A 25565-nucleotide genomic window follows, 5' to 3' on the forward strand; every position below is an offset into this window, starting at 1 on the left:
GAAGAACCTTTCACAAGCATCTTGGCCAAATGTGGTTAAGCATACTGTGTTGGTTGTTACTGTGTCTCTTAGAACATTGCTCCCACAATGTCACAGAGGTGAAATAAGGACATGCTCTTAGGCAATATAGCAGGTAATGCAGCACACAATGGCAATTCTATTGCTTAAAGCTGGTAGAAAGAAAAACTAGTAAAACTTGCTAGTTAAATGTCTAATGCAAATTGAACAATCCATGAAACTAACTCTGGCTGTTTCAACTAACTACCTGTTTGTTATGTGGAATATCAGGTGGGGGGGGGTGTGTGTGTGTGTTTGTAACTGTTGTTTACAAACAGCTGCTCTACTTACTTGCATTTTTTTTGTTTTAGCTACAGCTTCAAATTGGTACAGTGTACTGTACTGAAATTAGTCTCTTATAAGTTGCCTTTTAAATTAAGACACCCAATAAGTTTAATTTCAAACTGTAGTTCTTGTTGTACACTCTTTTCTTTCTTCCCTAGATCAGTTTTGCCAAATGGCAGTGTGACAATGTATTCATGTTTCTTGCATAAAAATAGAATTGTGAATTGGCTGCTTGAAATACAACAAAACCAGTCAAGACTTCAGTTGTTCTGTGGCTTTCTAAATATTTGGTTTTGGTCTTAAAATCCATTTGCTCAACTTCTTCATTGGGCTTCCTGTGTAATGTTGTTAAACCTTGGCTTAATTCTCATGGGGTGATAGTCCTGTGGCTCTTGTGTTTACCAAGTAAACAGCTGTGGTCATTTTAGATGTTAATTCTCAGATGGAGGTTCCTGACCCTGTAGTGGAGTTAGCAGGAAGGTGGGCATACCATCTGTTCTGCTGTGATATTGTAAACTTACCTTCTTGGGTGATTAAAGCAGTGTGCCATACTGAACTCGGACAACTGAGGTATTACTTAGTTCTGCAAAGTCTGCTACCTACTCATTAGCAACTCTCTCCTCTGGGGATTGCCAGGCAGCTGAGAGGATATAATATTACAAACTGCTGCAGCAAAATTAACTATAGCACATTTGTCAGAACTGAGAATTATCTTGCAGTGATTGTATGTAAATGAGATTAGTCCCTGAAAGGAAGGAGTACATTATTTATTGGCTTTTTGGAGGTGACATTTTATTACAAGACTGCCAATATCAATCCCCCATCTTATATTTTTAATTTGCCCTCCTACATTATGACAAAGTTCAGCATCTTTTATTGGGCAGTAAAATTCCAATTTAATTATGCACCCTGGCAAGTTAAAACTTGTTAGATGCGTTATCTTAATGTTATGTTAGTCACATCTAAGTACTTAGATGCTACAGTAATAGAATGACACCAAGTGATTAGTAAAAAATGAATAGATTCTCATTCAAAGTGATTCTGAAGCCTCAGCTGAGCGCTAATTCGTTCTGGTGGCTTCTGGCGCTCTGATTTCAAAGTGCTCTGGCTGTTGTGCCTCCCAAGGCAACCACTGTCAAACAGGTGTCTCTTGACTGGCTATTGAAGTGACTGCCACACAGTACAAGATAAATAGGTAACCAATAATACTCTTGGATGAGGGCTCAAATTAACAGGTGGTCATTAGCTAATTTTCTGCAAATTTAATTAAATCTTTAGGATCTTGACTTAAACTTACCCAAATCCTTTTTGCAGTGTTATAAGTGTAAAATATAGTTACTTTTCTGAGTAGAACGCATGGGTTATGGTTTTCTGGGGGAATTATCTGTTTCCGATTGCTGTGATGGAATGAATGGTGTTTGAATCTGTCTGGTCTAATTCCTTATACAAGTAAAAGTACAGACCTATTGCTAGCAGTAATTGTGAACCTGTTAACTTAAGCAAGGGAAGCATAATCACTGTGTGTGCTACTGCCCTCCTTGCAGTCTGTCTAAAGTTAGTTGCTGCTTGAGCTCTGCTTGCTTGCTGCCTGAGCAGCTGTACCAGTATTTAGCATCCTAGTTTTGGTGAAACCTAGCCCAGATGATTTGAAATGAGCTTCGTACCCACAAAAAGCTCATAATTATAGAGTGTCTGTGAGAAGTAGTTTATTTGTAAATAGTATTAACAGCCCAGTGTTTGCAACTTTGTAAAAATAAAAATAATAATTTATAAAAACACCACCGTGCTCTTGTGAATTTGCTGTTTCGTGGAGCTCACTTTCTATCATATTTCAAAGTTGTGTTTAATTTGTGTTAGGATATGAAAGTATTAATGGTCACAAGATGAGAATTCATTGTCTAGCAGTGTAGAAGTCTATATAATTGATCCAGTGGGAGTTTGGGCACATATAAAAGTAGTTGTCATAGCTGTTTGGTAGCTTTTTAAGCATGTTTTTCTTCCAGCCATCTCTTATATTCTTCTTTTTAACTTCAGTTTAGTTACACAAACTGTTTGTCTTTCAGAGCCAACACATAACCAGCCAAACCAAACCAAGAGGAAGCAGAGTATTTGAGAAGGCTCCCAGCATCTCATGAATGAACTAACGGAACTCGATAATGCTGGTTCTCCAGAGCCAGGTCTACGGCTCAGAAAAGGACACATGTCTGACACTGCAGCAACACAGGCAGCCTTTGAAGAGGACAGCTCTGAGCAGAGGCTTCTTTTAGTGGAGCCACCTCTGTCTTCTGACCAGGAAAATGTAAGTTTTATGATTATCTGTTAGGTTTGCTAAGAAAAATGAGTTTTGATATAAGTGCTTCAGTGCTTGAAATAAGTTCCAGATATGTGAACCGTGAGTCTACAACCTCTTTATGCCTGCTAAATAGTTGTTATAAAAGCACAAAGATGCCATCCAGTTGAATGTATGGGAACTTAGGTAACAAGACAGGGCATAAGTGTCAATTTACCAGCTTTATATTTTTTTATTCTCTCCTCAAAGAAATAGGACTTCTACTGGTTTGTTCTCTGCTGAGACACTGCTCATATCAAAAGATGTTTGTTCTGTAACTTCCAATTAATTCTAAGTGAAAAGAGAAGATACATTGACTGTGGCTGAATGTAGTCTGAACCTTGGCTACTTGCTATCGTTTTAAGAGATTAGGACAGAAAATTCTGTTTGCAGGCATTCTTGTTGGAAGAATGGCCATACTGGATTAGACCAGACATCCACAGTGCACAATAGCCTATCTCGGACAGTAGCCAGTAACAAACTTGTAAGGAAGAGTACAAGGATGGGGAAGCATGTTGTGTTACTTCCCTAGGATACTCTCCCAGCCTTTAGTAATTGGTGGCTCACGGATTTCCTGAGCCAGTGGCAATGTTTTTGAATTTTTGGTGCATGAGCCTTTGTAAATTTTAGCAGCCACAACATCCTGCGGAAAGGCGTTCCACAGCTTAATTAGGTGTTGCATGCAGGTCATGTCTCCAAGCATTGGACAAAAGTACCTTCTAGTTAGAGAGTTTCAGAACTGTAATTAATGCTTCTCCCAGGATAAATACAGATGGATATCAGCACAGTTAAGTGGAAGAGGCATTCAGCTTAGGCTCACTATTAAATTTATCACGGCTTAATGAGTTTACTGTATCAGCTCAGTTACAGCAACTGTGTGGTTTTAGCCAGCAGCAGAAAAATGCTGGTGCTACTTAACGTAGCTTCAACACAGAAGAGTTGCACTGTTGCTGTAATTGCATTTGCCACAGATTCTGGGTGTGTGCATGGACTGCTATCATGGTTCAGCTGACATGAGAACCTGTATTAGGTTATCTTAACTTGATTAGTTTGAGCCCTTACTGAATTTAGTTTCAAGTGTCCTTGTAATGAAAAGTCAGAACAGGTATTCATGGGTAATAAGCCAAGCCAATGCACTGGAAGTTGTACACTGCTAAAACTTCTATAGGACATTCTCAGTATCATGATAACAGGAAATACCCAGAGTAGTTTTCTTTGCATTATGCGGGAGGTCATAAAGCGTAAGAGGCAAAGTGTTAGCCAATAGCTGAATTTGCTAAGGTTAGAAAAAAGAAAAATTGAGTTATACTAGCAGATATTTTGAACATGCATGTGTTTATCTGACAGTGTGTTTGGGATCATCTTTTTTGAAGGCTGTTTTCGTTCTTGTCTCTGACTTTCCTGGTTAAATAATGTGAGTTACCTGTTGCCTGCAGATGGAATAGCCTGAAGTAAAAGCCCATAACTGATTATGGCCTATAATTCTTTCTGTACATTTGCTTAGCTAAACAGAAATTATTTGGATGAGTCTAAGTGCTTAATTTTAGAATTTTGGAAATAAAATGGTTAAAGTACTCTCATTTTCTCCACTGCTTTTTCAGGCATTCCTAGCATGTGTTTAGTTCTTTTTCTTTTTGTGTTTGCTTTCATCCTTATGACAAAAGTATGTGTTTCTTTTGCTTTGGCTTACTACAAATATTCAGCTTTTTTGTACTTGATGTCTTCTCTTGTTCCCAGCCTCCTAAAATGCTGCCACAGAAATTTGGTTTTGCCATTTGGGCCTTGCTGTTCTGTCTTGAACTGTATCACTTTTTCTGCCTTATGGCCTCCTGTTTTTCTATTTTTTTTTTTTTATTTCAGCCTAAACTTTTATTCCTGTCCTCTGTGATTTCTTGTTTTTAATACTGCGATATCTTTGCTTTTTTTTTCTTCTTAATAGGTTGAATAATTGATGCTTCAGATGGAGCATCCCAAAACACTCTGCTGTCAAAAGTACCAATATTAGCTTGCCAAATGGCCTTTATGTGACATACTGCAGTGTTCTAAATAATCTGGAAAAAACATTACACTATGTATCTTCCTCTGACTTGTATAAGCCTCAGCACAGCTGTTACTCAAATGCTAGCTAAGATTCACTTTTTTGCTCTACTGTACAGCCTGGCTATGTGCAACTGCCTCATTAGAGATGACTTACTAGTTCAAAAGCATGATTTTCCTCTAGTTTTGAAAAGACTCTTGTTTAGATAACAGTAATATAAGGTTACTGTTCTTCCGTAGATGGCAGTAGTACTTGGGCACACAAGCTAAACGTAACGTTATAAATCCTTTTATAACAAGCAGTGCCCGCAACTTTAGTATTCTAGTGGCTAAATGCAACCATGTTGAAGCCGACGGTAACAGTCAAGGAATTCCTATGTTGGAGAAGGAAAGTTGATGAGGGCTATATAGTGTCTTGACGGCAGAACAACCACGGTCTATGCTTTTTAATGCTTCTACTTATGACAAGCTAATCGTACTGACTTTCTTGAATATCATAATATAGATGTATTCTAATAGATACGATATTTCCCCAAAATTTACTGGGCCTAAGACTTGAAGTATTAGTGTTAAAATGTGTGGGTTTTATCCTGTGATAATATTGCATTGTTTACTTGTCCTGTTGCCTCCTATTACCCTATTTATATCATTGCAGCTCCTTTATTTAGATAAAATCTGCCCCAAACTCTCCTATACAAGATTCCTTTCCCTCTGCTTATTTGTATATCCACTTTCTGCTCCACTCGTAGGCGGAAGCAGTCTGAGCTTTTAGAAAGTAGTAGTTGCTTCTGATGAATTACTTTAACAGTCTTTTCTAAGAATGTGTGTGGCAGCATACTATTGTGGTGTTTCAGGTTGGACTTGATGATCTTACAGGTCTTTTCCAACCGTAGTGATTCTGTGATTCTGTGTTCAGAATTATTTTCCATATACCCCACGGCTTGCATTGTATACTATCTATTTCTAGTTTTGATGGGCCAAAATATTGGTCCTCTTTAGAAATAAAGCATCTTCATGGGGAAAAAAAACCAGAGGTGATATTAAGAAATCAAATATAGTCCTAGAGGTTTTTTCTGAGGCCTTTGTCCCTGGCACCAGCAACCTACCTCGGTGGTTGCATAGCTGTGAACTAAAAATTACATTAAAGATCCTTCTTTCTATAAATTGTGTCATTTGCTGAATACATGTAGCAAAGATTTATTAGCTCTATTGAGCATGCTTATCCAAAATAATAATAAAACAGCTGCATCCTTCTGCCGGTGCTGTTAATCTGCCAGTTTTATAATTATGCTTATAAGAAGATATGGATCATATAAAATCAATATCCTTTTACACCTGAACCTCTTAGTCTGTATTTTATCCTATAATTCTGTGTTCTCTCCTAGAGTGCATGTATGTTCATAGGTCATCCCCTTTTCCAAGTATCTGTTCCAGAGAATAGATACGCATCTTGTTATCTTGCAATTAGTTTAGTGGCAGATGAGTTGTGTACCTTCTGTGACTTTGAGAACTAGTGACCGTTTATCTGAATGTTAAGGATTTGGTGGTGAGAAAAGGATCAGCCAAGCTGCATAATTCTTCTCTTTCAGTAGTTTAAACTTTTTTCCTTTCTCTAGTGTACATGTGCTGTGTATGTGCTGATAAGGCATTTTTCAGCAGGTGCTTTCCTCCTGTAGCTTGCTGGATTGCCTAGCCTTTGGGACATAATTTTTTCTCCTGTCCTAGTGTTTCCGTGTCTCAACTGCCTTTGTAATTCCTGCATTGATAGTTCCAAAGGAAACCTCTCTTACTGTGGCTTTGTTAAGCTGACACAATCAAATGCATGTGACTTCTTATAACCTGATGAATGGGCTCTTTATGCAGCCTTAAAATCCTGTGCTTGACTCTTTCCTTTTATACTTTAACCTGTCAGTGACAGGAAGTAAACAAAAGAATCATTTTCTTTGCCTTTATTCCAATCATCAGGCTTTTGTTTTCCTGAATGCTGATTCCTGTCATTCAGTTGAGCTGTGTTGCGCAGTTGTCCTGTATGGTAATGAAATGCACCCATGAACTGGAGACCTGTTGCTCTGAAGTGTTTGATAACCTATAGTAAGGGTTTGGGAGGAGGTATGCATAGCTCTCAAGTCATCTGAATGGACAGAAGAAACTTGGGCAAATACTTGTCTGGATTGCTTCTCAGGGAGCATGGGTTTTAACTTCAAGTGGAACTTACTTGACCTCTGACAAATTTCATGATACCTGCATGTAGCTACAAGAGTCTTTCTAGAGCCTAAATACCAAAGTGACTTGAAGGAGGGCGGCAGAAGGATGTAGCAGATTTTCAGGTACCAAAGAAGAGTTTTAGAATAATCGAAAGGTGAGCAAATTACTTGAGACTTTTAACTTGAATCACAGAACTTGCTCAAAGCCTTTTCTGTTACAGAAGTGTGTATGTATTATCTACAAAAATAGACAACAAAAATAGTTTTGGTAATTACAGAAGGGTGCATGTAAATTCATGAAACTGTCAACTTTATGGTGCATGCTATCTCAGTGAAAAAGACTTCAGTGAAGTCTTGAAGGCCAAAGGTAGACATTTGATTCTTAAGAATTATCTTTCTGGAGCTGATATTCATAAATTCTGATAGACTTAAATTTTTCCTTTATAGATTTACTTGCAGATTTCTTGCTCAGTTTGAAACCATTTAGCTTTATTTTCAATTTAGCATTTTACTATTGGTACTTGGAGTTATGATTAAAATCTTGGCATCTGCCTATGTATTTGCCTTCTTCCTGCATTGCATTATAGGTTTTGTTAGTAGAGGTGGTCTTCTGAGTGTGTATTGGAGAGGTCTGGGATAACAGAATTTGAGGTCCCACCAAATCATGTTTGCTTTTGTTTTAAAGCAGATTATGTTCAAAAATTGTTGTTCTGTAGATTTCTTTATCACCTCTTCCTTTCCTCCATTTTTGCAGCTCTTGGGAAAGAATGTTATTTCTTTGAAAGCATGTGAATTGGCATTTTACTTCAGGTCAAAAGATCTTAACATCTGAATTTCTCCTTCACTTGCTGTTCTAAGCACTGGAAGTAATGCATATTTTACTCAGACTGCTAGTCACTGAAGTAAGTGCTTGAATCTAGTATCTTTTCCTACAAATACGCCTGTGGGTTTTTTTGTACAGCAAACCATTTTTGGATACACAGAGGAGAATATCTCCGAGTATTCCCACTTAAACAGTACAAAGATATGGGATATGGAGATGGTTTCCAGGCTCCACAGGCTTGAGTTACTCAGATGCTGATGCATCCTTCAGTGACAGTTGATGTGCCTTGTTTATTAACAGGCTTGTAGAGCTTGAATGTCTGCAGAAAAGACAGAAACTGGTGACTTAGTCAACCACAAGTAGTCAGTATTCTGCTCAGAAGTCTGGTAACATGTGGGAAATGGCCATGTCTTGCTCTGCCCTGTCTGCCAGAAAACTCTCATGTGAATTAACTCAAAAGTTGTTATAGGTTATGACTTGTTGAATTGCAGCTGAGTTCAATTGTCTCGTATTAGTCTGGAGTGTCTTAGCTCTTTGAGAGGAAGTGTTGGTACTCTGCTGAGTTTGCTGCCTGCCAGCTGATTTTGTAACCATTGCTTGCTGTGCTGTGTGTTGAAACTAGGAGAGGGAGGGAGTGGTTTTGTTTATAATTCACTGGCACAACTGTTTCCCTGGACAAGGGTTAGATTCCACAGTTTTTGCCTTTGTTCTCCTGGAGATCGTATCTGCCTGATTTGGGCAGCAATGGGGGACATGAAGGCCTTTCACAGTGATATAAGAGAAAATAGTGGTGTACTGCTGGGTTAACTTGCATCTTCCTCCAACTGTTTTAGATTGATTCATTGGCTCTGCTCTTATGTTAAGTTCAGTAGTACACTTTGAGTCTCTCTATTTTTTTAACAAAGCATTTTTTCCATAAGCCCAGCATGCTTGTTTTCTTTTTCTGCTTTCAGGATTAACAATGACAGAGGAGCAGAAAATGGCATATGAGAATCTTCTGCAGTAGAAGCAATTTCTACAGGGTTTTCCCCGAAGTGTACTGATGAGCACATGTGGGCATTGAGGTCTTTGATCCTTGTCAAGTACTGGGCATTGACAGAAAATCAGTAGTCGCTACTGCGTAGAGATTCAACAAACCCTTTTCATCTGAAGATACTTAACGAGGGAGCTAGTTCTAATAAGGGTGTATTAGCAAGGTTGCTGAAGCCAAAATGTGACTTTGTCCTAGGACTATTTGCTAAACGAGTGTTAAATGTTAGTTCTTGTTTTTATTGAGTGCCAGCAAGCAGTCACCCCTGACTAGTTGTATAAAACTGTTTCCAAGTGCTATATTAAATGGAGTGTAGCTTTTATAAGAAGGTGACCTACAAAGGAAAAATACTAAACTCCAGGAACCTTCAAGTACTTAACAATTTGACCAGTAGGCTGAAAGACTTTTTTTGGTCCGGTGACAGCACAAACAGGTTTGCACACCCTCCTTAGAAGGTGAATGTAGTTAGCCTTTTGGAAGATGTGGTGTGCCTGTGTTTACAAGCCCGTAAGATGAAGAGAGAATCTAAACTTTAGATGACAAAGCAGTTATTTTAACATAACTTGGTATGTGCAGAAGTTGGAGGAAGTCAGGGAAAGTTTTAAGGTGCTGTGCTTTTCCAGTTAATTACTTACAATTCAAAGAACATAAGCTGATGAAATTTGGAAAAATGTGCAACATGCCTTTAGGAGAAATGGCATGGCATGGCACCACCTGTCGCTGCTTTCCTCTTATGAAAGATCGGTTGATAAAAGGTCAGTTGACAGAATGGGCACAGAGGAGTTGCTGAAAAAAGCAATCTGGATAGCTGAAAAGGATGTTACAGGACTGCGATTAGGAAAATAGCCTTTTTATATTATAGCCTTGAATGTATCTTGGCCATTATGCTGAATGCTCTCGAGTTACTGAATCTGGCATGCTGCCCCGAGAAACATTAAATGACTTGAATGTCATGTTAAACACTATTAATCATTCATCTGATCAGATAAACAGGAGCAAGAACTCCAAGTTCTTGTCTAGACTTTGTGACTTCAGTTTAATATGGGGGTTAACAGTAGTATTGTAAATGCAGCAACATATGTTTTCTAACTTGCATTTTAAGAAGAGAATTTTATGTAAATACTGAGTCATATAATATCCCACGACTCAGCGTTAATCAAGACATTTGCTTTTTCTGAACTATCTTGCCTGTGTTACAATGATGTGTTCACACCAAGGCAGAGTTCTGTCAGGACACAAACCAAGAAGAGAGTGGGGGAGCATCTATCAGCAGCTGGAGGAAGCAACAAGGACATTGTGCATTGCTCTCTGGAAATTCCTGTGATGGTAGCGTTAGGGCACCAGTGACATCTTGATGGTGAATTGGCATCACAAACAGTTGAGCTTTAAGACATGAGCCTTCATTAACTCCAGAGCTTAATACTTACGTAGGTATGTGCACGGTCAGTTAGGCCCTTGAGTAACTGAGTAATGACTGTCCAAAAAGGAACCCTAACACAGAAGAGTTCTGGCCTTTCTGGGGTTTAGGAGACTTATCTTGCAGTTACTAGTGTTACTGGTTAATGTGTGCACTTCTGGTTCTGCATCAAATACTATACGTGCAACCAGTGAAAACTGTCAAATTTCTGAAAGTGCAGTCCTGAAAGCTGCTGGAATTTTTGAGAATACAGCAGTCTATTGAAGTGATCATTAGTTTAGCTTTACTTAATCCATGCCTAGCTAGGTTCTTAGGCTCTTTTCTAATTGATAAACGCTGCAAAAAGGGGGACTGGAGATCATTTGACATCCAACTGGTATGTGGTGAAAAGAAACGTGACCTTGAACATGATCCACAGAAAGTATTCTGTAGTGCATCTCAATAAACTGGGAGCTGATGCTCCTCCCTTTGTTTCTGTTGCACTAGCTTGAGCTCCTTAAATTCCTTGGTTATCTGAACCAACTTTATTTTCTAATAGGAAGCTCACCTAGCAAAAATGTGAGTAATTTAGGCCAGATTAGTATTGGATCAGCTAATCAACCCAAGGGTCAGAGAGGTGCGAGAAGCAGTATAAAGGAAGATGGGGGTGAGGAAGAAGAGGACCACTTTTGAAAGAGTAATCTTCTTACATGGCTTCATTCAAGTCTGACATGTTTCAGTTTGCACACTTTAATGAGCATTGAAGATTGATGTTTTCTAGAAAAATTGCGGTCTGAAGTGATGAACAAGAGCTTGCTTGTTACCTGTGGAAGTAGTAGTCACTCTCAAACTTTCTAGAAATCTTTAGACTGGCATCAAGAAACTACAGACCTCAAGAAACTACTCTTCTACCACTTGAAGTCCAGAGAACACAACTTTCTCGAAAGTGGGAAAAGGGTTTCTGGAATCTTGTTCTACTGTTGTGACTTGACTTCTGACAGGCTTTTCCATAGGAAGGGAATCAATAAACAGTGCGTCTGTTAACAGATTTGAGAGCGATGAGAAGGATAAGCTGTTGTACTAGGCAAGTGAAGTATATTGCATTTACTAGAGCAGGTTTTACTGCAGTTTTGTCTGTAATAGGGTCTTTGGCTATGTGATCTGACTTTTTTAGATGGTATTCAGGCAACAAATTCTTGTACTAAATGTGAACTATTTTTTTTAAACTTTTGTGCTATTGCTATAAAAGAGGGATATTTTAATGTTAAAATAAACTTATTTAATGATGGGCACTGTGCAATTGGGTTCCTAGGTTTCTTGCTCTTGTTTCCTCTGGTGCTCTAAGTCTTGGTTTTGGCATTAAACCTTTTTCTATCCCTACCAAAGCACACTCTGAAATTCTTCTTTAGAAGAATGATTTCTACCTCTTTCTTTTACCTTCTTGTCTATCACTGTTATCACAAAAGAATCTGGAAAACTTCCCAAAATAAAGTGAATATGGATAAACCAGTAAAACTATTTTCTTCTAGCCATTGTCACTTGTCCTTCAGGTTTAGTTTATTCTCTGGTACCATTACTCAACTCGGGATGCATTTTTACTTCTGTTGTATCATTTCCATCTCATTAGGTATCTGTGCTATGTTTGTTGGTAGCTTTAACACTCTACGAATTTGCAGCAGGGGTAAGATTAAAATTGGACTGATTGTTTGGCATTTCCATAGAACTAAGTGTCCAGACCCTCTAGAGTGTAAGTATGCAGAAGCTATGATTTCGGATTTGTATGAAAGACCAATTCTATGCATTGCTGCATATGTGCAGCTGATGAATGACAGCTGATGATTGCAACAAGTTTGCTTGTTAAAAGTGAATGAGAGTTTTTATTTCAAGATACTCTAAAATGCTCTGAAGATTTCACAGAATTACTTAGTCAAAATTTGAGACTGCTTTTAAAAGAAACTGAGTAAATTAGGTGACGTAAAAGAATATCTGAAACATTAGACAAGTGAAAATCCTTTTGGCCAATGACCTAGAAAGTACAAAGGCAAAAATTATTCTGGAAGCACTTGGTTCAGGATATACCATACCGCATTAAAAGTGGGAGTATCAGAGGTTTTTTCTGGGGTCTCATTTCTTACATGGTCTTAGGCAAGTAAGATTATTTACCCAATGTGTTCCCCATTTTAAAATGTGATTCTGATGGCAGAACTTTGGACCTGTTTCCAACTATTTCTAAAGCGTATGCTTCTAGAACATAACATAAGCAAGCATTCTTGAGTTTCTGATACGATCAGCCAAAGAAGAGAGAATATGGGAATCCTAAGGCACGAAGGAACTTGTCACAGTGGAAATTTTACAACAATATGCCTTCTAAACAGAAGTAGGTTTTTTTTCCCTTCAGTCATTGTCTGAAGAATTGAAGGTCAATAGACTCCTTCAGATTTCCAAAAGAAAACTACAGATTTCCAGCTTACAAGAAGCAGTTTACTGTTCTTTCTAATGGGAAGTTATGGGAAGGAGTCGAGAGAGGACGGGTGTTCCAGAACAGACCTCATTTTGCCTCCGTAGCGAGAAAAGGAATGAGAAGCTGAGCTTTAGTTTTTTTCCTTGAATGCTAATTTTGCAGTTTAATAGCAGGAAGGAGATAGTAAAATCAATTCCGTTTCCTGGCAGTAATCTGCACTGTATATATGATATGAATTCTTTTTATCACTAAAAGAAGCTCAGTAATGATTTGTTTGTAGGCACATTGCCAAAAAAAATGCAAAGATTTTGGACTAGTTCATAAATAGCTGTGCTCTTCAAGCTTTACAGTCTGTTCAAATTTAAACCTTCCCCGCATTCTAGAAACAGGGAGTATGTGGAGAGGGGGAAATGAACATTTTTTTGGCTTTGAGTCACTGGGCAGACTGCAATGAATACAGGCTTTGATTCTGTAAGGGACCTTTTTTCCTTCAGTCCACCCAGTTTTGTAAACTGAGGATTACTAACTTGTTCACCCCATTCCAGCTGGCCATTGTGTGGTGCTGGGGGACAGAATTCTAAGGTAGCTAAAAGGCGTAGCACTGTTTCTTGTATCAAGTACATTGGAACTTAAACACCAGCCTTGCTTTTCTGTTCTTGGAAACTGAAGATTGATTTGTAAGATAGTCTGCACAATCATGAACATCTTATCCAGACCCCCATGGCAGGGGACTTGGACTGCATGATCTTTAAAGGTCCCTTCCAACCCAAACCATTCTATGTTTCTATGACCTTGAGTTAATTATTTATAATACTGAAAACTGAGAATCCTAACCAGAGAGATCCATTAGTAGAAAACAGCCAGTAAAATTGACAGTGTGGGAAATAATGTCGGTGCATGTTGTTGCGTCAGAATGAAACCAAATTTGTTTTTTATTAATATGCTTTCTGGTCCAACAGTACATGTGCCTATTTTAGAAGGATATTAAACCTCTTTACATCTCAGTGTTGCCTGATGCCTTTCTCAATAGAATTAATGGGATAACTTAGGCAGAGAGTATGTGGTTAATACTGCTTTATACTGCTGTAGTATCTGCCTAGAGCTGATCAATATTTATATCAATCATCTGCCATAAAATATGAAATCATTGCCCAGACTTGCTCAGAGGGGCTGTCGACTGGAGTAATAAGTGAAGGCGAGTAGACAGTACAAGGGATGTGGATTATATACAAAGATTTACTTAGCCAATTGAGTTGTCCTAGTGTGGACAAATGTGAGGTCATACATAAAATGTGAAGGATGTATATTATGTATTATTTAGCAGAGATCTGCATTCTAGAGAAGCAAAATTGGGTCAAGAACTACATGGTGGGGGGACCTCTTCAAAACATGAAGCTTCAGTGGCTACTGCAAGCCTCAAATATAAAAGCAAGTATTAGCATGGCATTTCTCTCTCTCAAAAACAAAAAATATTGAAGAATCTAGATAGCTCACTGGAGGTTCGAGGAAGTCTCCTTTTATTTATTAAAAAATTAAAGTTTTAAGCAGCTTATTCATTTATCTTGTTGATGGAACTCTTAAGGAGAGAACTCTAATGTGGGACAAATGCTTAGCCAGATCTGATCTCTGACTCAAAGTTCAGGACGTTAATCTGAACATTACTGATAATAATTTATAGATAAAGTATGAAGTTATATACTAGATTCTCGGTCACTTTGGATGGCATTATTGATAAATAATCTTGCTTTTAAAGTTGTTAACCTTGATATGGGAATAGGAGGGAGAAAAGGTGGTGTGGCTTGTAATATGGAGGAGGCTAGTCTCCATACAGATTGTGGGGCTTTCTTGCCTTGGTCACGAGGTGCGTGGCAGCTTTGTGCGTCAAGCCTGAAGGGTACAAAAGGCTCGTTCTCTCTTTTCTAGCTTTCTTAAACTTGTTTACCTTGGAAGCTGAAGCATTGAGTGGAGTCTCTGATGGGCCGTGAGTATTGTAGTAAGCAAACAGGAATGTAAACTTTTGTGGCCCCCTTGCATTATCCTAAATGGAAAGCTAGAGTGTATCATAATATGTAGATGATGTGATAAGTCAACATAGGGTAGAAAACTATCAAACATCGTTACTATAAAGTTACTAGTGATGTGTACCAGCTGAATTGAATATCCAGGCTCAGTAGGTTTTTTGTTTTGTTTTCTTAATTCTCTTGGTGCACCTTGGGGATATGGATGTTTCTCTTCATTTGAATTTTGCTTAAAACTCTGATGTCTGTTACTGCTTTTCCTTGATGACTTGCCTTTATCTAACTGGCAAAAGTTTCATACTAGTTTCTGAAATACCCTGAAAGTCAAACAAATGCGTAAATGTCCATTACTGGATTACGAGCTGAACAGAAGTGTCAGTTAAATAGAATAGATCTTCAGATTTGAACTAAAAATTGAGGTGAAGCATTTATAACAAGGTAAATGGATTCCTCTCCTTGGCTTGCCTTTTATTATCTTAAAATGCCAGGTATGTTATAAAAGCATTAAGGCAGGCATAGTGACATTGAAACATAAAATAGGAAGTAATCCTTCCCTAGAGGTGGATAGGCTGCAAGCCTCAGACTCCATATCTGGGCTTTAATGAAGCATAACTTACAGAAGAACACTGCTTTCTTCCAAACGTGGTGAAAACATGTGCAAAATGGATTAGACATGTGAATTGTTCTCAGATACCTAAGCATGTAATAATTTTTTTGCTGGTTCTTTTGAATTCCTTCCTCAGTGCCATACAAGGAGAGAAGACTCCTTTATTTGCCAAGACCTCAAATCATAGTTTTGTATGGAAAACAGCTCACCTTTCTCTGTTCATCTTTCTACAAAGTATTTACTCTATTTTTTTTCCCCTCCCCAGTGTTCTGAGGATTATAGACACAATGATGAGTCACCTCAAGAAGACGAAGGGTTTATGGGTATGTCACCTCTTCTACAAGCCCACCATGCTATGGAGAGAATGGAAGAATTTGTGTGTAAGGTAAGGGTATGTGGAAACTGCTGAAGTAGTTTCCTTTTTTAGGAAACTCCAGTGGGCAACAGACTATACCTGCAGCAACTGCGCTACTAATGTGTGGGAGAGCAAGTACACACCATCCCTGAATGGGCATCTCTTGTTATAACTAGTAACACTACAGCTTCTCAGGATCTCAGTCTGTCATAAATTAATAAATTGTAAAGCATGGAACAATAGGGATTACAAATGAGACTCTAAAGCTGATCATGAAATTGAGGAGTCTTTCCTGAGAAACACTTGTGAGTGCAAAGCAGAATAAAATCCTTCTGGTTCAAGGCACTTTAATTTACAAGGTCATTTTTTTCTAGATTTCTTCAGACTTGCAAGTATTTTGCTTTTCCAGCACCATTTGCATCCATTGTAGAATAAGCTTTGTCCCTTACTTGAAAAGAAAAAAAGGCTATATTAAAATTATATCTAAGTAAATCCATTGTAGATTTTGTAATTGCTGACCTTGGCTCAATTTTTGCTACTTTTTAGAGCCATGGGGCTGTATTAGTCTCTGGCCCTCCTTCCTTGGTGAAAGGAGTGCTGCCCCTTTATACACTTGTTCCTGCTGGTTTTATGAACTATTCTTTGATGTTTTTACAGAGAGACCCTAGTTACTTGGTCATCTTTTGTGTGGGAGTTGTTCTGTTGTTTGTTGTGGGTTTTTTTTCACTATGCATCTTTTCCCCTTTTTAGATGCTTTGTAGGGTGGCTTGTGTAAAATGAATTATCTCCTGCTGTTCCTACCTCATTACAAATTTTTGGTTCATGAAGTAAACCAGTTATTTTCTTGTTTCATGTGTTTAAGAACCCAGTCTTTAACTGGGTCGGTTTTGTTTTGCTTTCGTGAAGGAGTGTGGAGAACTAATTTAAAAACTCTGGGCTCTTGCTGTTGAAACTGAAATAAGAATGTAGCTTTTTAAACTTAGTGTTTCAGGATTCTTCAGGCTCGCTCCTGTATTACTAGCCAGACGACAAATCCAAGGAACACTGCAGAAACAACCCCGGTACATAAAGCAATTCCCTGATACCCTTCTGCTTGGCAGTGCTGCTTCTGAAGCCAAACTGAAGACTAAGTGTATCTTATGTTACTGAAGTAGTGCTAAGAACACCTGCGCACACTTTTTTCATTTAGCACCAGCTGCAAGAATAGATGTGTGCACATATGCACTCTCTCCCTTTGAAGAAGAAATCTGATGGAATTGAGAGTCATGGATCTGTTGCCTTAACTGATCTGTCACCGTTTGTTTTGGGAGTGTGGGAGCATTTTTTTTCCAACCTGGATAAGGGATTGGACACTTCTCACTGAATTCTTGCCACTTCATGCTTTCTGGCCTGTATTAGTGCTGATGGTAGCTTTTTTTGCTAGACTGCCCCAAATGCTAGTAGATACGTAGTCAGATTGGCTTGTGGTTGGAAGAACAGGCTTTTACTTATTTCTTGGAGAGAACTGGGTGTGGGCTTCTTCAATTAAATGGAAAGGATGATCTGTAAAAATAACAGAACATGGAAATTAATTAAATGCTTTCCCTTCATTAGCAGTAAAAAAGCCCAATAGCTTTCCTGTTCAATGAAATGCTGAAGTACTTCCTTCTCTGGTGGTGCAGCTCAACTTCATAATGATACTGTTTTGAATAGGGAACAGTGACTTAAGCGTTGTATTTCAAGTGTAAAGCCTTTTCCCCAGAGATGTCCTATCAACCCTTTTCTGTTTACTGTACTCATAGATTAACTCTAACACTTCTAACTTAAACGGGTTTTCTGACTTTTGCCATACATCAGTGGAACTCAATTCCCTTCATTTATCTAAATTTTCTAACTTCTAGGTATGGGAGGGCCGATGGAGAGTCATTCCCCATGATGTTCTGCCTGACTGGCTAAAGGACAATGACTACCTGTTGCATGGACACAGACCACCCATGCCTTCCTTCCGGGCTTGTTTCAAGAGTATCTTCAGAATACATACAGAGACTGGTAACATCTGGACGCATCTTCTAGGTATTGTCAGCTTGCTCTAATGCTATTTGGCTTCATTGCTTGCTTTCTTTGAGAGCAAGATAGAAAGCGGTGGGTGGTCAGCATTATCATTCCACTAGTAATCTGTTAAATTAACAGGTTGGTATCCCTCTCCTAATTTTATCCCACCAGGGTTGGATGGGACTTCCTTAGTTATGGCATTCAATACAAATGAATGAATTAAAAATTTCCTGATTGTTAAGAAATTATGGGTAGATATTCTTTTTTCCCACGTGTGTAGGTGTTAGTTGAGATCGCGTTTCTTGCCACAGGAACGCACTTAATTTGTAGCTTGTATGAGTGGTTTTTAACTTGCAAGGAGCCTTGAAGGGAAAGGGTTTCTTTGATCTATGCCCTTCTTTTACATTTTGCAATAGATTTTTTTTTTTTTTTCTAGAATGTCCAACTAGTTGTCAGGCATCTTGCAAAACAAGTAAAAATACAGAGTCCATGCAAGTCTGTATTGCATCAGTCTGAGACAGAAATGTGGTTGGAATGCATAACTGAAGTAGGGCAGTACTTTATTCTGCATGTGTGCTGCTGGTTGTCATGCAGCTCCTATGTTTAGTGCTCCTGTACATTAAAGTCATGCTTTTAGAAAGAAAAGCTTTCAGTATGCATGAACTTGACACCTTTCTGCCTTACTCTTTTTCAGGATGCGTGTTCTTCCTTTGTCTGGGAATCTTCTACATGTTCCGGCCAAACATGTCCTTTGTAGCACCTGTGCAGGAGAAAGTGGTTGTTGGATTGTTCTTCTTGGGAGCCATACTCTGCCTCTCCTTCTCATGGCTCTTCCACACAGTTTATTGCCACTCAGAAGGTGTTTCCCGGCTCTTCTCCAAGTAAGTGCCTGGAGGACTCGGTAGGCCAAATAAGAAACAGGTGGGAAAATAGGGTTGGGATTTATGCCTGGAGCCCCAGTGTAGGAGTTGTTCATTGCATGACTTTATGTACTTTGGAACAGAGCTGAGCAGAGATGCTGTGCAGCTTCTTCTAATTATTGTTTGTTTCAGCATGAGTTTTTCTGCTGTCGTTTTAGTCTTAAAACTCCTTCTTTTTCTGCCGTTTGGCAGGCGTGTGCATGCATCTTGCTGCTGTAAGTAGTATACCTACAGCTTAGTTGCAGGACTTTGAATTTTTAATGCAACTGTCACTTCTTGTCATTTCAACTATTCTGAGTGACTTTGAAGCTTAAACTTATGTAAGACAGCTCCATAATGTGTATCACGACGTCTCGGTCTTTTGGTTTTACTATGCGTTCTTTTTTGGCTGGCTGCTAAATATATTTCCTAAGATTGCTCAACCTAGGATTGTGTAATCTGCAAGACCACCTCTAAAGTAACCCAGCAATTAAAATCCCCTGCTGAAAAACTAACTCCATCTTTTGTAGGAGCATTTTGTCTGGGTGTGGTAAAAAGGAATGGCTATAGGAATTCCTTTTCTTCACTGGTGTATAGAAAAACAGCGTGGTTGAAAAATTGTGACATTGTTCCCCAGTGGTCACTTAAGCTAATGCCTAACTAACTCATGCTTGTCAGAATCTAAAGTGTTTGTGTTGGCTGCGCTCTCACAACACAGTGTGCCCTTTTTTGTGTTCAGAGGACTCCTGTGTTGCTTTTTTCCTCATCTGAAGCTTAAATCTGAGCTTTTCTTTCAAAAAGCTTTGTTCTAAAGGCTGCTGTATGTATTGCTGATGACTGTCCAAAAATGGCCTTATTAGCTTTCTATCAAGATAATCTGTTACCGTAGGAGGGCATTGGTGGAAGAGTTGCCATCAGGAAGTAAGTTGCAGTAGTGAGAATAACTTCATTTTGCAGTGGGAAGTAGACAGTTGGTCTACTAAAGAAGAGGGTGTTGGTATGAGGGCTTCCAAACGTTCGTATTTCTTATCAAACTGATTTTTGTTTCCTTCTAGGCTGGATTATTCTGGCATTGCACTTCTCATAATGGGCAGCTTTGTACCATGGCTGTACTACTCTTTCTATTGCAACCCTCAGCCTTGCTTCATCTACTTGATTGTGATTTGTGTCCTGGGCATCGCAGCCATAATTGTCTCACAATGGGACATGTTTGCAACCCCTGAATACCGGGGTGTAAGGGCAGGTAAGACCTGAAGTCAATTGTTTTGCTTCTTGACTACCTTTCCTCTTTCCTACTTGCCACTTGGAAAAACCGTCTTGGGAAGACTTAAGAGAGCTTAATTTTAGAGAGAGCTAATATTCTTGAATTGGGAGCTTGATGGGTTTTCTTTCAGCATTGATTATACCCAACTGGATGCACAGATAAGGGCTGGTGCAAGTCCTGGAAGTGCATTCCTGAAATGGACAGTAACACATGCAGTAGGAAAGGTAGTGCAAAGTATTTCTAGCTACATCTAGGAACTTTGCTCTCTCAAAAAAATGATTGACTGCTTGGTGTGTGTATGTGTATATTCCTTCTACTGTTTGTCTTGTTTTTGTAATACTAGGCTCAGACAGTAACAAATCATTGAATGATTTAATTAATCTGAATAATTTGCCTAGATAAAAGACATATTTAAGACAAAGAGCCTAGTTTATCTCTTCACATGATCAAAAGAATAAAAACAGATTTGGTTTCACATTCTGAGGTAGGAAGAGGGAGAAAGCTTTAGGGGGCAGCTATGGAATCTGAACACAGCTGGGTTGAATAGTAATATTTCCTGTTACTTAACCTGCACATGCTGTCTACAGTAAATCTAGATTTCCTGGACAAGCTATGGGTGTACCTTCAGAGGGTTCAGCCTTCCAAACTTAAAATCTGTGGATGGGATGTGATTATTTCTCCCATGCACGCTTTTTTTACAAGATTTCTGTACTTGCTGCTGAAATCTAAATGAATAAACCATGTTCTTATATCTGGCAGATCAGATGAGCCTTGGATACTAGTATTCTGTTTCCTAGGACTACTTGTACAGTATATGATAAATAATGTCTTTGTCATGTCTCCTTGTTGTCTTGCTCTTGAGGGATTATGTTAAAGTGATACATAGTTCATGTAGTCTCAGTGCCCTCTACAGTCCAAGATGTGTAACTGGCTTAAGGTACATTAAAGCTGGCAGATGCAATCATTAAATGAAATATTTCAGTATCTGCTGGAATGTATAACTGAATAGCTTCTGGTATATGAAGGAAGTCTGTACATTCTTAACTTCCTCTCCAATAAATCTCTTGTGGGGACCTTCAGCTTCAAGAGTTGTCACCTTTCTGCTGCTTTGGCAAATACTGAGTTTTCCCTCTGTAGCTTTTATGTTTTCATTGTCTCCCTTACCGCCACTGTGTTCAAATCTGACTCTCCCACATTTTCTTTACCTCCCAGGAGTATTTCTAGGTCTGGGTCTTAGTGGGGTTATTCCCACCCTGCACTTTGTCATCTCTGAGGGGCTCCTGAAGGCAGCCACAATGGGGCAGATAGGCTGGCTGGCACTCATGGCATGCCTGTACATCACTGGTGCTGCACTATATGCTGCCCGCATCCCGGAGAGATTCTTCCCTGGCAAGTGTGACATCTGGGTGAGTCTACAGAATGAGTGGATGAGGAGGCCAACATGATAGCTGGTTCCCCTTGAGGCTGGAGGATGTTGTGTCAATGTTTTCTTATTGCAAGTATCAAACTGCTGCATCAGAAGCATAGGGTCTTAAGGGGCCAAACAACTGCAGGCTCTCTGAGCCTGGGTTACCTGGTGCCTCTCTTGCTGAGTTATCACAAGCTGGCTGTTCTGCAGTAATTGCTGGTGTGCAAATTCACCCCAGCACATCTACCAGATAACTTTAATAGATGGGTAAGCAACTTTGCAAACCTTTTTGAGTGTGTTGAGGATCCTGCAAACACACGTCTTAACTTGCTTCTGTGCAGAATAGTGCATGGTTATTTCTCTGATGTTCAGTGTGTTCTCCAGGATCTTCACTGTGTCTGGCTTCTCATCTTGTGCAGCCAGTGAAAACGCTGGATAGAGATGGTAGACTTCGGAGGGATCTCTGGCCCAGAAGAAGGGAAAGTGGGATGAGCATGTGGGTGGGTGGGGGAAACTTGGGATGAGCGAAAGGATCACAAAGACTGCAGAGAGCAAATATGCAGGGAAGGTGTAAAGAAAGAAATTGGGTAGAGCAAGAGTAGAGATGAGAGGGAAGTAGATTTTTGGAAGGCTACTGTACCAAGGCCCCTAAAGAAGATTAGAAGTGAGAATGAGGCCTGGGTTGTTTGAGTGGCTTTTGCACAGCACCAGTTTGCTAGAGTTGTTTAAATGGCCAAAGCCTTGTTATGATAATGAGCTAGGCTCCAAAAGCACTGGTGTACCACCAACTCTTTTCCAAGCTTCCCGTGGAGCCTGCAAATACACATTTGTAGAAACTTTTCAAGAGCATTATCGATATTGGTATGGCATCCCTCAAACAAGGGTATGCTTTGTCATGTAGCTCACTCACGGTTTTCATTCTGCTGTACTATAATCAATAGCATCCTGGGCATTCATTCAGAACATCTGGTTGTTTCTAGGTTTTAATATAACGCCATTTTTTTTCTGTTCTGTTTCTCTGTGGCAGAGAAATAAAATAATATTCTGAAAATCCACCTGGTAAAACTTATGCAAAACTTACGCCTGTGACCAGAGCAGAGTTTGTACCTGTTAGCTGTATGAGAGCCCTTTTATTAACAAACCACCAGTGTGTGTTGTGGAGGAACTAATTTTAAGTGTCTTGCTTAAGCCTTTTGCCCAAAGCTCTGAAATTATCCTTGTCCTTTCACAAATATGCGCTATAGCATTTATGTAGCATATTTGTTGACTGACCAGCTAGTTAAGATGACTGAAGGAAGGGGCGGTGTGTGTGTGTGTGTGGAATTTGATTATTTTGCTAATGATAGGAGAGGGATGGGCTTTTAATACACAACTTGGAGAACTTTGCAGCTTGTGGTTTGAGGTACTGCTACGTGTTACTGTGTACTTCAGCTGAATGTGTGGCTTTTTTGGAGACAGGGTAGCACTAGAACCCAAAGTACCCTGAGTGAACAGAAGTGTTTTCTTTTCCACAGTTCCACTCCCATCAGTTGTTTCACGTCTTTGTAGTGGCTGGTGCTTTTGTGCACTTCCATGGGGTTTCAAACCTCCAGGAGTTCCGTTTCACAGTTGGAGGAGGCTGCACAGAGGAAGATGGGATGCAGTAAAACCAGCCTTCAGCCCAAGATCGTAACCAAAACAGTACCGCAAGTGCGGTTGAAGCATACAGGCTAGCAAAATGAATACCTAAGAAGAATCCAAGTTTCAGCTGATGGGGCATGGAGCTTCATGGGGATTCTGACTAACCAAGATAAATTCTATACCTCAAGCAATGGAATGAATCAATTTGAAGACCAGGAAATTCTGAAACCCTAATTTATTCTTGGGATCTACAGATTGAGCTACAGAGGACCCTTCCAAATCGGCTTCTGTTCAATGCCATATTTATTTGTAGAAGTGGGGAGGGATAGCTTAGCAGTTTCCTTTTTTTAAAAAGAAAAAAAAAATCAAGGTTAAATTTATATCCTCTTGGAGGGTTTGGGAGTTGATTTTAGATGCTCTTTTGGGAGAAAAACAAATTGTAAATAAGATTTCTAACTTTCTGTTTAAATAAAATTTATATAAATGTTTTAAACAATGGGTGGGGGGAAAAGGGTTTTTGTAAAGAATGCAACATGCAAGTACCACACACTGTTTCAATTTTGCACAAAATAAATGATTGCAGGAGGACCAGGTAAAATTCCCAGGAGTGAAGCATGCTGGTCCTGCAGATTTTCCTGGTGGTCAGCGTGCCCTGGGCAATGTGGGGTCCTGGCCAGCACTTGGAGTAGGTTCAGTATGTGTACACAAGGGTTGTGAAGGCTGGATTAATCACGTTGTCATCCAGGTCACAGTGTTAGCAAGTTTATTTACTCGAGTAACTCGAAAGATATATCTGCGCCCTCCCTAAGCGTGTGGGACAGCTGCCTTCCAAGCTTGCGTGGCCTGTATAATTCTGGATAGTGGATCTTACAGTAAGTTGTTTTGGTTCTCATCATATGAATTGGAGCATGATGGGATAACTGCACATGAAATGGCCAACAGTCTGACTCCATCAGTGCCTGCCTATACCCAAAGGCCCCCGTTGAGTAGATGGTTGCCACTGGCGGGCCTGCCCTGTTTTGTCTGAACAAATGATGGTAATGCATTTGTCAAAAGATAGTTGAGCATGTGAGGGGAAACAGAGGTGGGGTTAAGATGGACTGGAAAGAGGAAGCTGTTTGCTCTAGGACTTGGAGTTAACAGTTACTGCAGACCTCAAGCACATTACCTTCTTGTGTGTCAGGCTCCATATGCCAAGGGAGTTTGCAGGTTTTTCTTTTTAAAGAGGAAAAGTCCACAATCAACTCAATGCAGTTCCTTTTTTATTTCTGCTCCCCCCCCCCCCCCCCCAAACCCCGGTCTGCTTCCCATCTGTGCTTTAGCAATGGGACTGCTGGTATTTCTTAAACCTAAAACTAAGAGTTCAGTTGGATTGCTGTGGAGCAGATGCACCTCCTTTATAAGGGGAGGTATAGACCCTTCTCTTGTGTAATTGATGCAACTTGATCTTTGGAGCCCAGTCAGAAGCTAGACTGATGGAGCATCTTTGGAGTTGCAAGATGAAACTTGAACTTTTTGTTTGTTATGGCACAGGTATTGCTTGGAGTGTTTAGATGGATATTCAGAGCAATTACCTCTCTCATAGATGAGTTAAACATTCGTAAAATGCTGTATTTTACAAGGAAGGAAGGAAAAGGATGGGGTTTTTTATGGTGTTTTTTTTTGTTTAAGACTCATGCAAGTTTGAATTTTCATCCTTCAAGAGAAAAATGTAGATTGCAAAGATCTTTGCATACCCTGGGTATCACAGACTGTGTTTTGGGGAGTTACTTTGCTTAATGGAGTCAAGTAGAAGCAGAATGCCTTCCGAAAGTTGACTGGATATTTGTGTTTCACCCCTCGAATGGAGTCTTTGTAAAGCCTCTGAGAGCAAGGTCAGCTGCAGATAGAGGTGCTGTAGCAGAGTCTGCGAGCTTAGAGGGACGTGTTCTCAGTAGGATAACTATACTGGATGCCTGTAGGGCCGGAACAAGTTTATCACAGGTCTGTGTGGTACTACAGTGAAGTAAAGAGCAGTATTAACTTGGATGTAAGGGCTAATAGCACTGGCATCCCTGACAAAGATGCAGAGTTGCCTGGCAGGAAGTATATTGGTTTCTGAGGAAAGCATGGTACATATCAGAGTTGTCTGTAAGGTGCTTTGGGATACCTCTGTAACAGTACCAGCAGAAGTGGCAGTCTCCATTCTGGATCATCCCACGTTCACTCCTTGAAGGGTGATTGTAACCTGGTCCTACGCAGCACAGACTATACAAAAACACCGTACTCCACCTGCTATTCTTAACCCAGTCAGTCTCTCCATTTGAGAAGTTTGTGTGTTCCAATAAAAACCTAGCTGTGCACTTTTCTGTAGCTCTTGCTGAGAACTCTTCCCAGGTCGGCACCTGAATGCCTTACTCTCAGCAGTCAGAGGCTTGCTTGCTCTGTGTGCAGGTTATTGCCATAGAATAGTTAGGACCTACAGCTTCTTTCCTTCCCCATTAAATAGTGGCCTTGTTCAGTATATTTCTTTTTAAAAATTGCTTACTGTTGAAAGCAATGAAGCACATTCTGGGGTTTTGATGGTTGGGGACTCTGGTATGGTTCCATATAAGATGGGATCTTATTACTTGCTGTATTCTTAACTTCTGCTAATAAAAGAACCAAATGGAATATTGTCTAGTTTGGGTCTTTCTGTGCTGTGTGTGAAGCTTGAAAGAGTCGCTCTCCCTTTCTTCCTTCCCAGTGCTTACAGGCAACCC

General features: G+C 39.6%; 1 protein-coding gene across 1 annotated transcript in view; it reads left to right on the forward strand.

The window, feature by feature from the left end:
• The window catches only part of ADIPOR2 (adiponectin receptor 2), a 37081-nt gene extending 13380 nt beyond the window's left edge, over positions 1 to 23701 (forward strand). The window contains exons 3-9 of the mRNA XM_009821503.2: positions 2406 to 2641; positions 15513 to 15632; positions 17483 to 17654; positions 18328 to 18514; positions 19588 to 19775; positions 21009 to 21202; positions 22719 to 23701. Of these exons, the coding sequence (XP_009819805.1) occupies positions 2474 to 2641; positions 15513 to 15632; positions 17483 to 17654; positions 18328 to 18514; positions 19588 to 19775; positions 21009 to 21202; positions 22719 to 22850 (1161 nt within the window). The 5' untranslated portion in view covers positions 2406 to 2473 and the 3' untranslated portion in view covers positions 22851 to 23701. The remainder of the gene's footprint in view (positions 1 to 2405; positions 2642 to 15512; positions 15633 to 17482; positions 17655 to 18327; positions 18515 to 19587; positions 19776 to 21008; positions 21203 to 22718) is intronic.
• Positions 23702 to 25565: the final 1864 nt, after the last annotated feature.

The sequence above is a fragment of the Gavia stellata genome, chromosome 4, assembly GCF_030936135.1.
Source record: "Gavia stellata isolate bGavSte3 chromosome 4, bGavSte3.hap2, whole genome shotgun sequence".
NCBI lineage: Eukaryota > Metazoa > Chordata > Aves > Gaviiformes > Gaviidae > Gavia > Gavia stellata.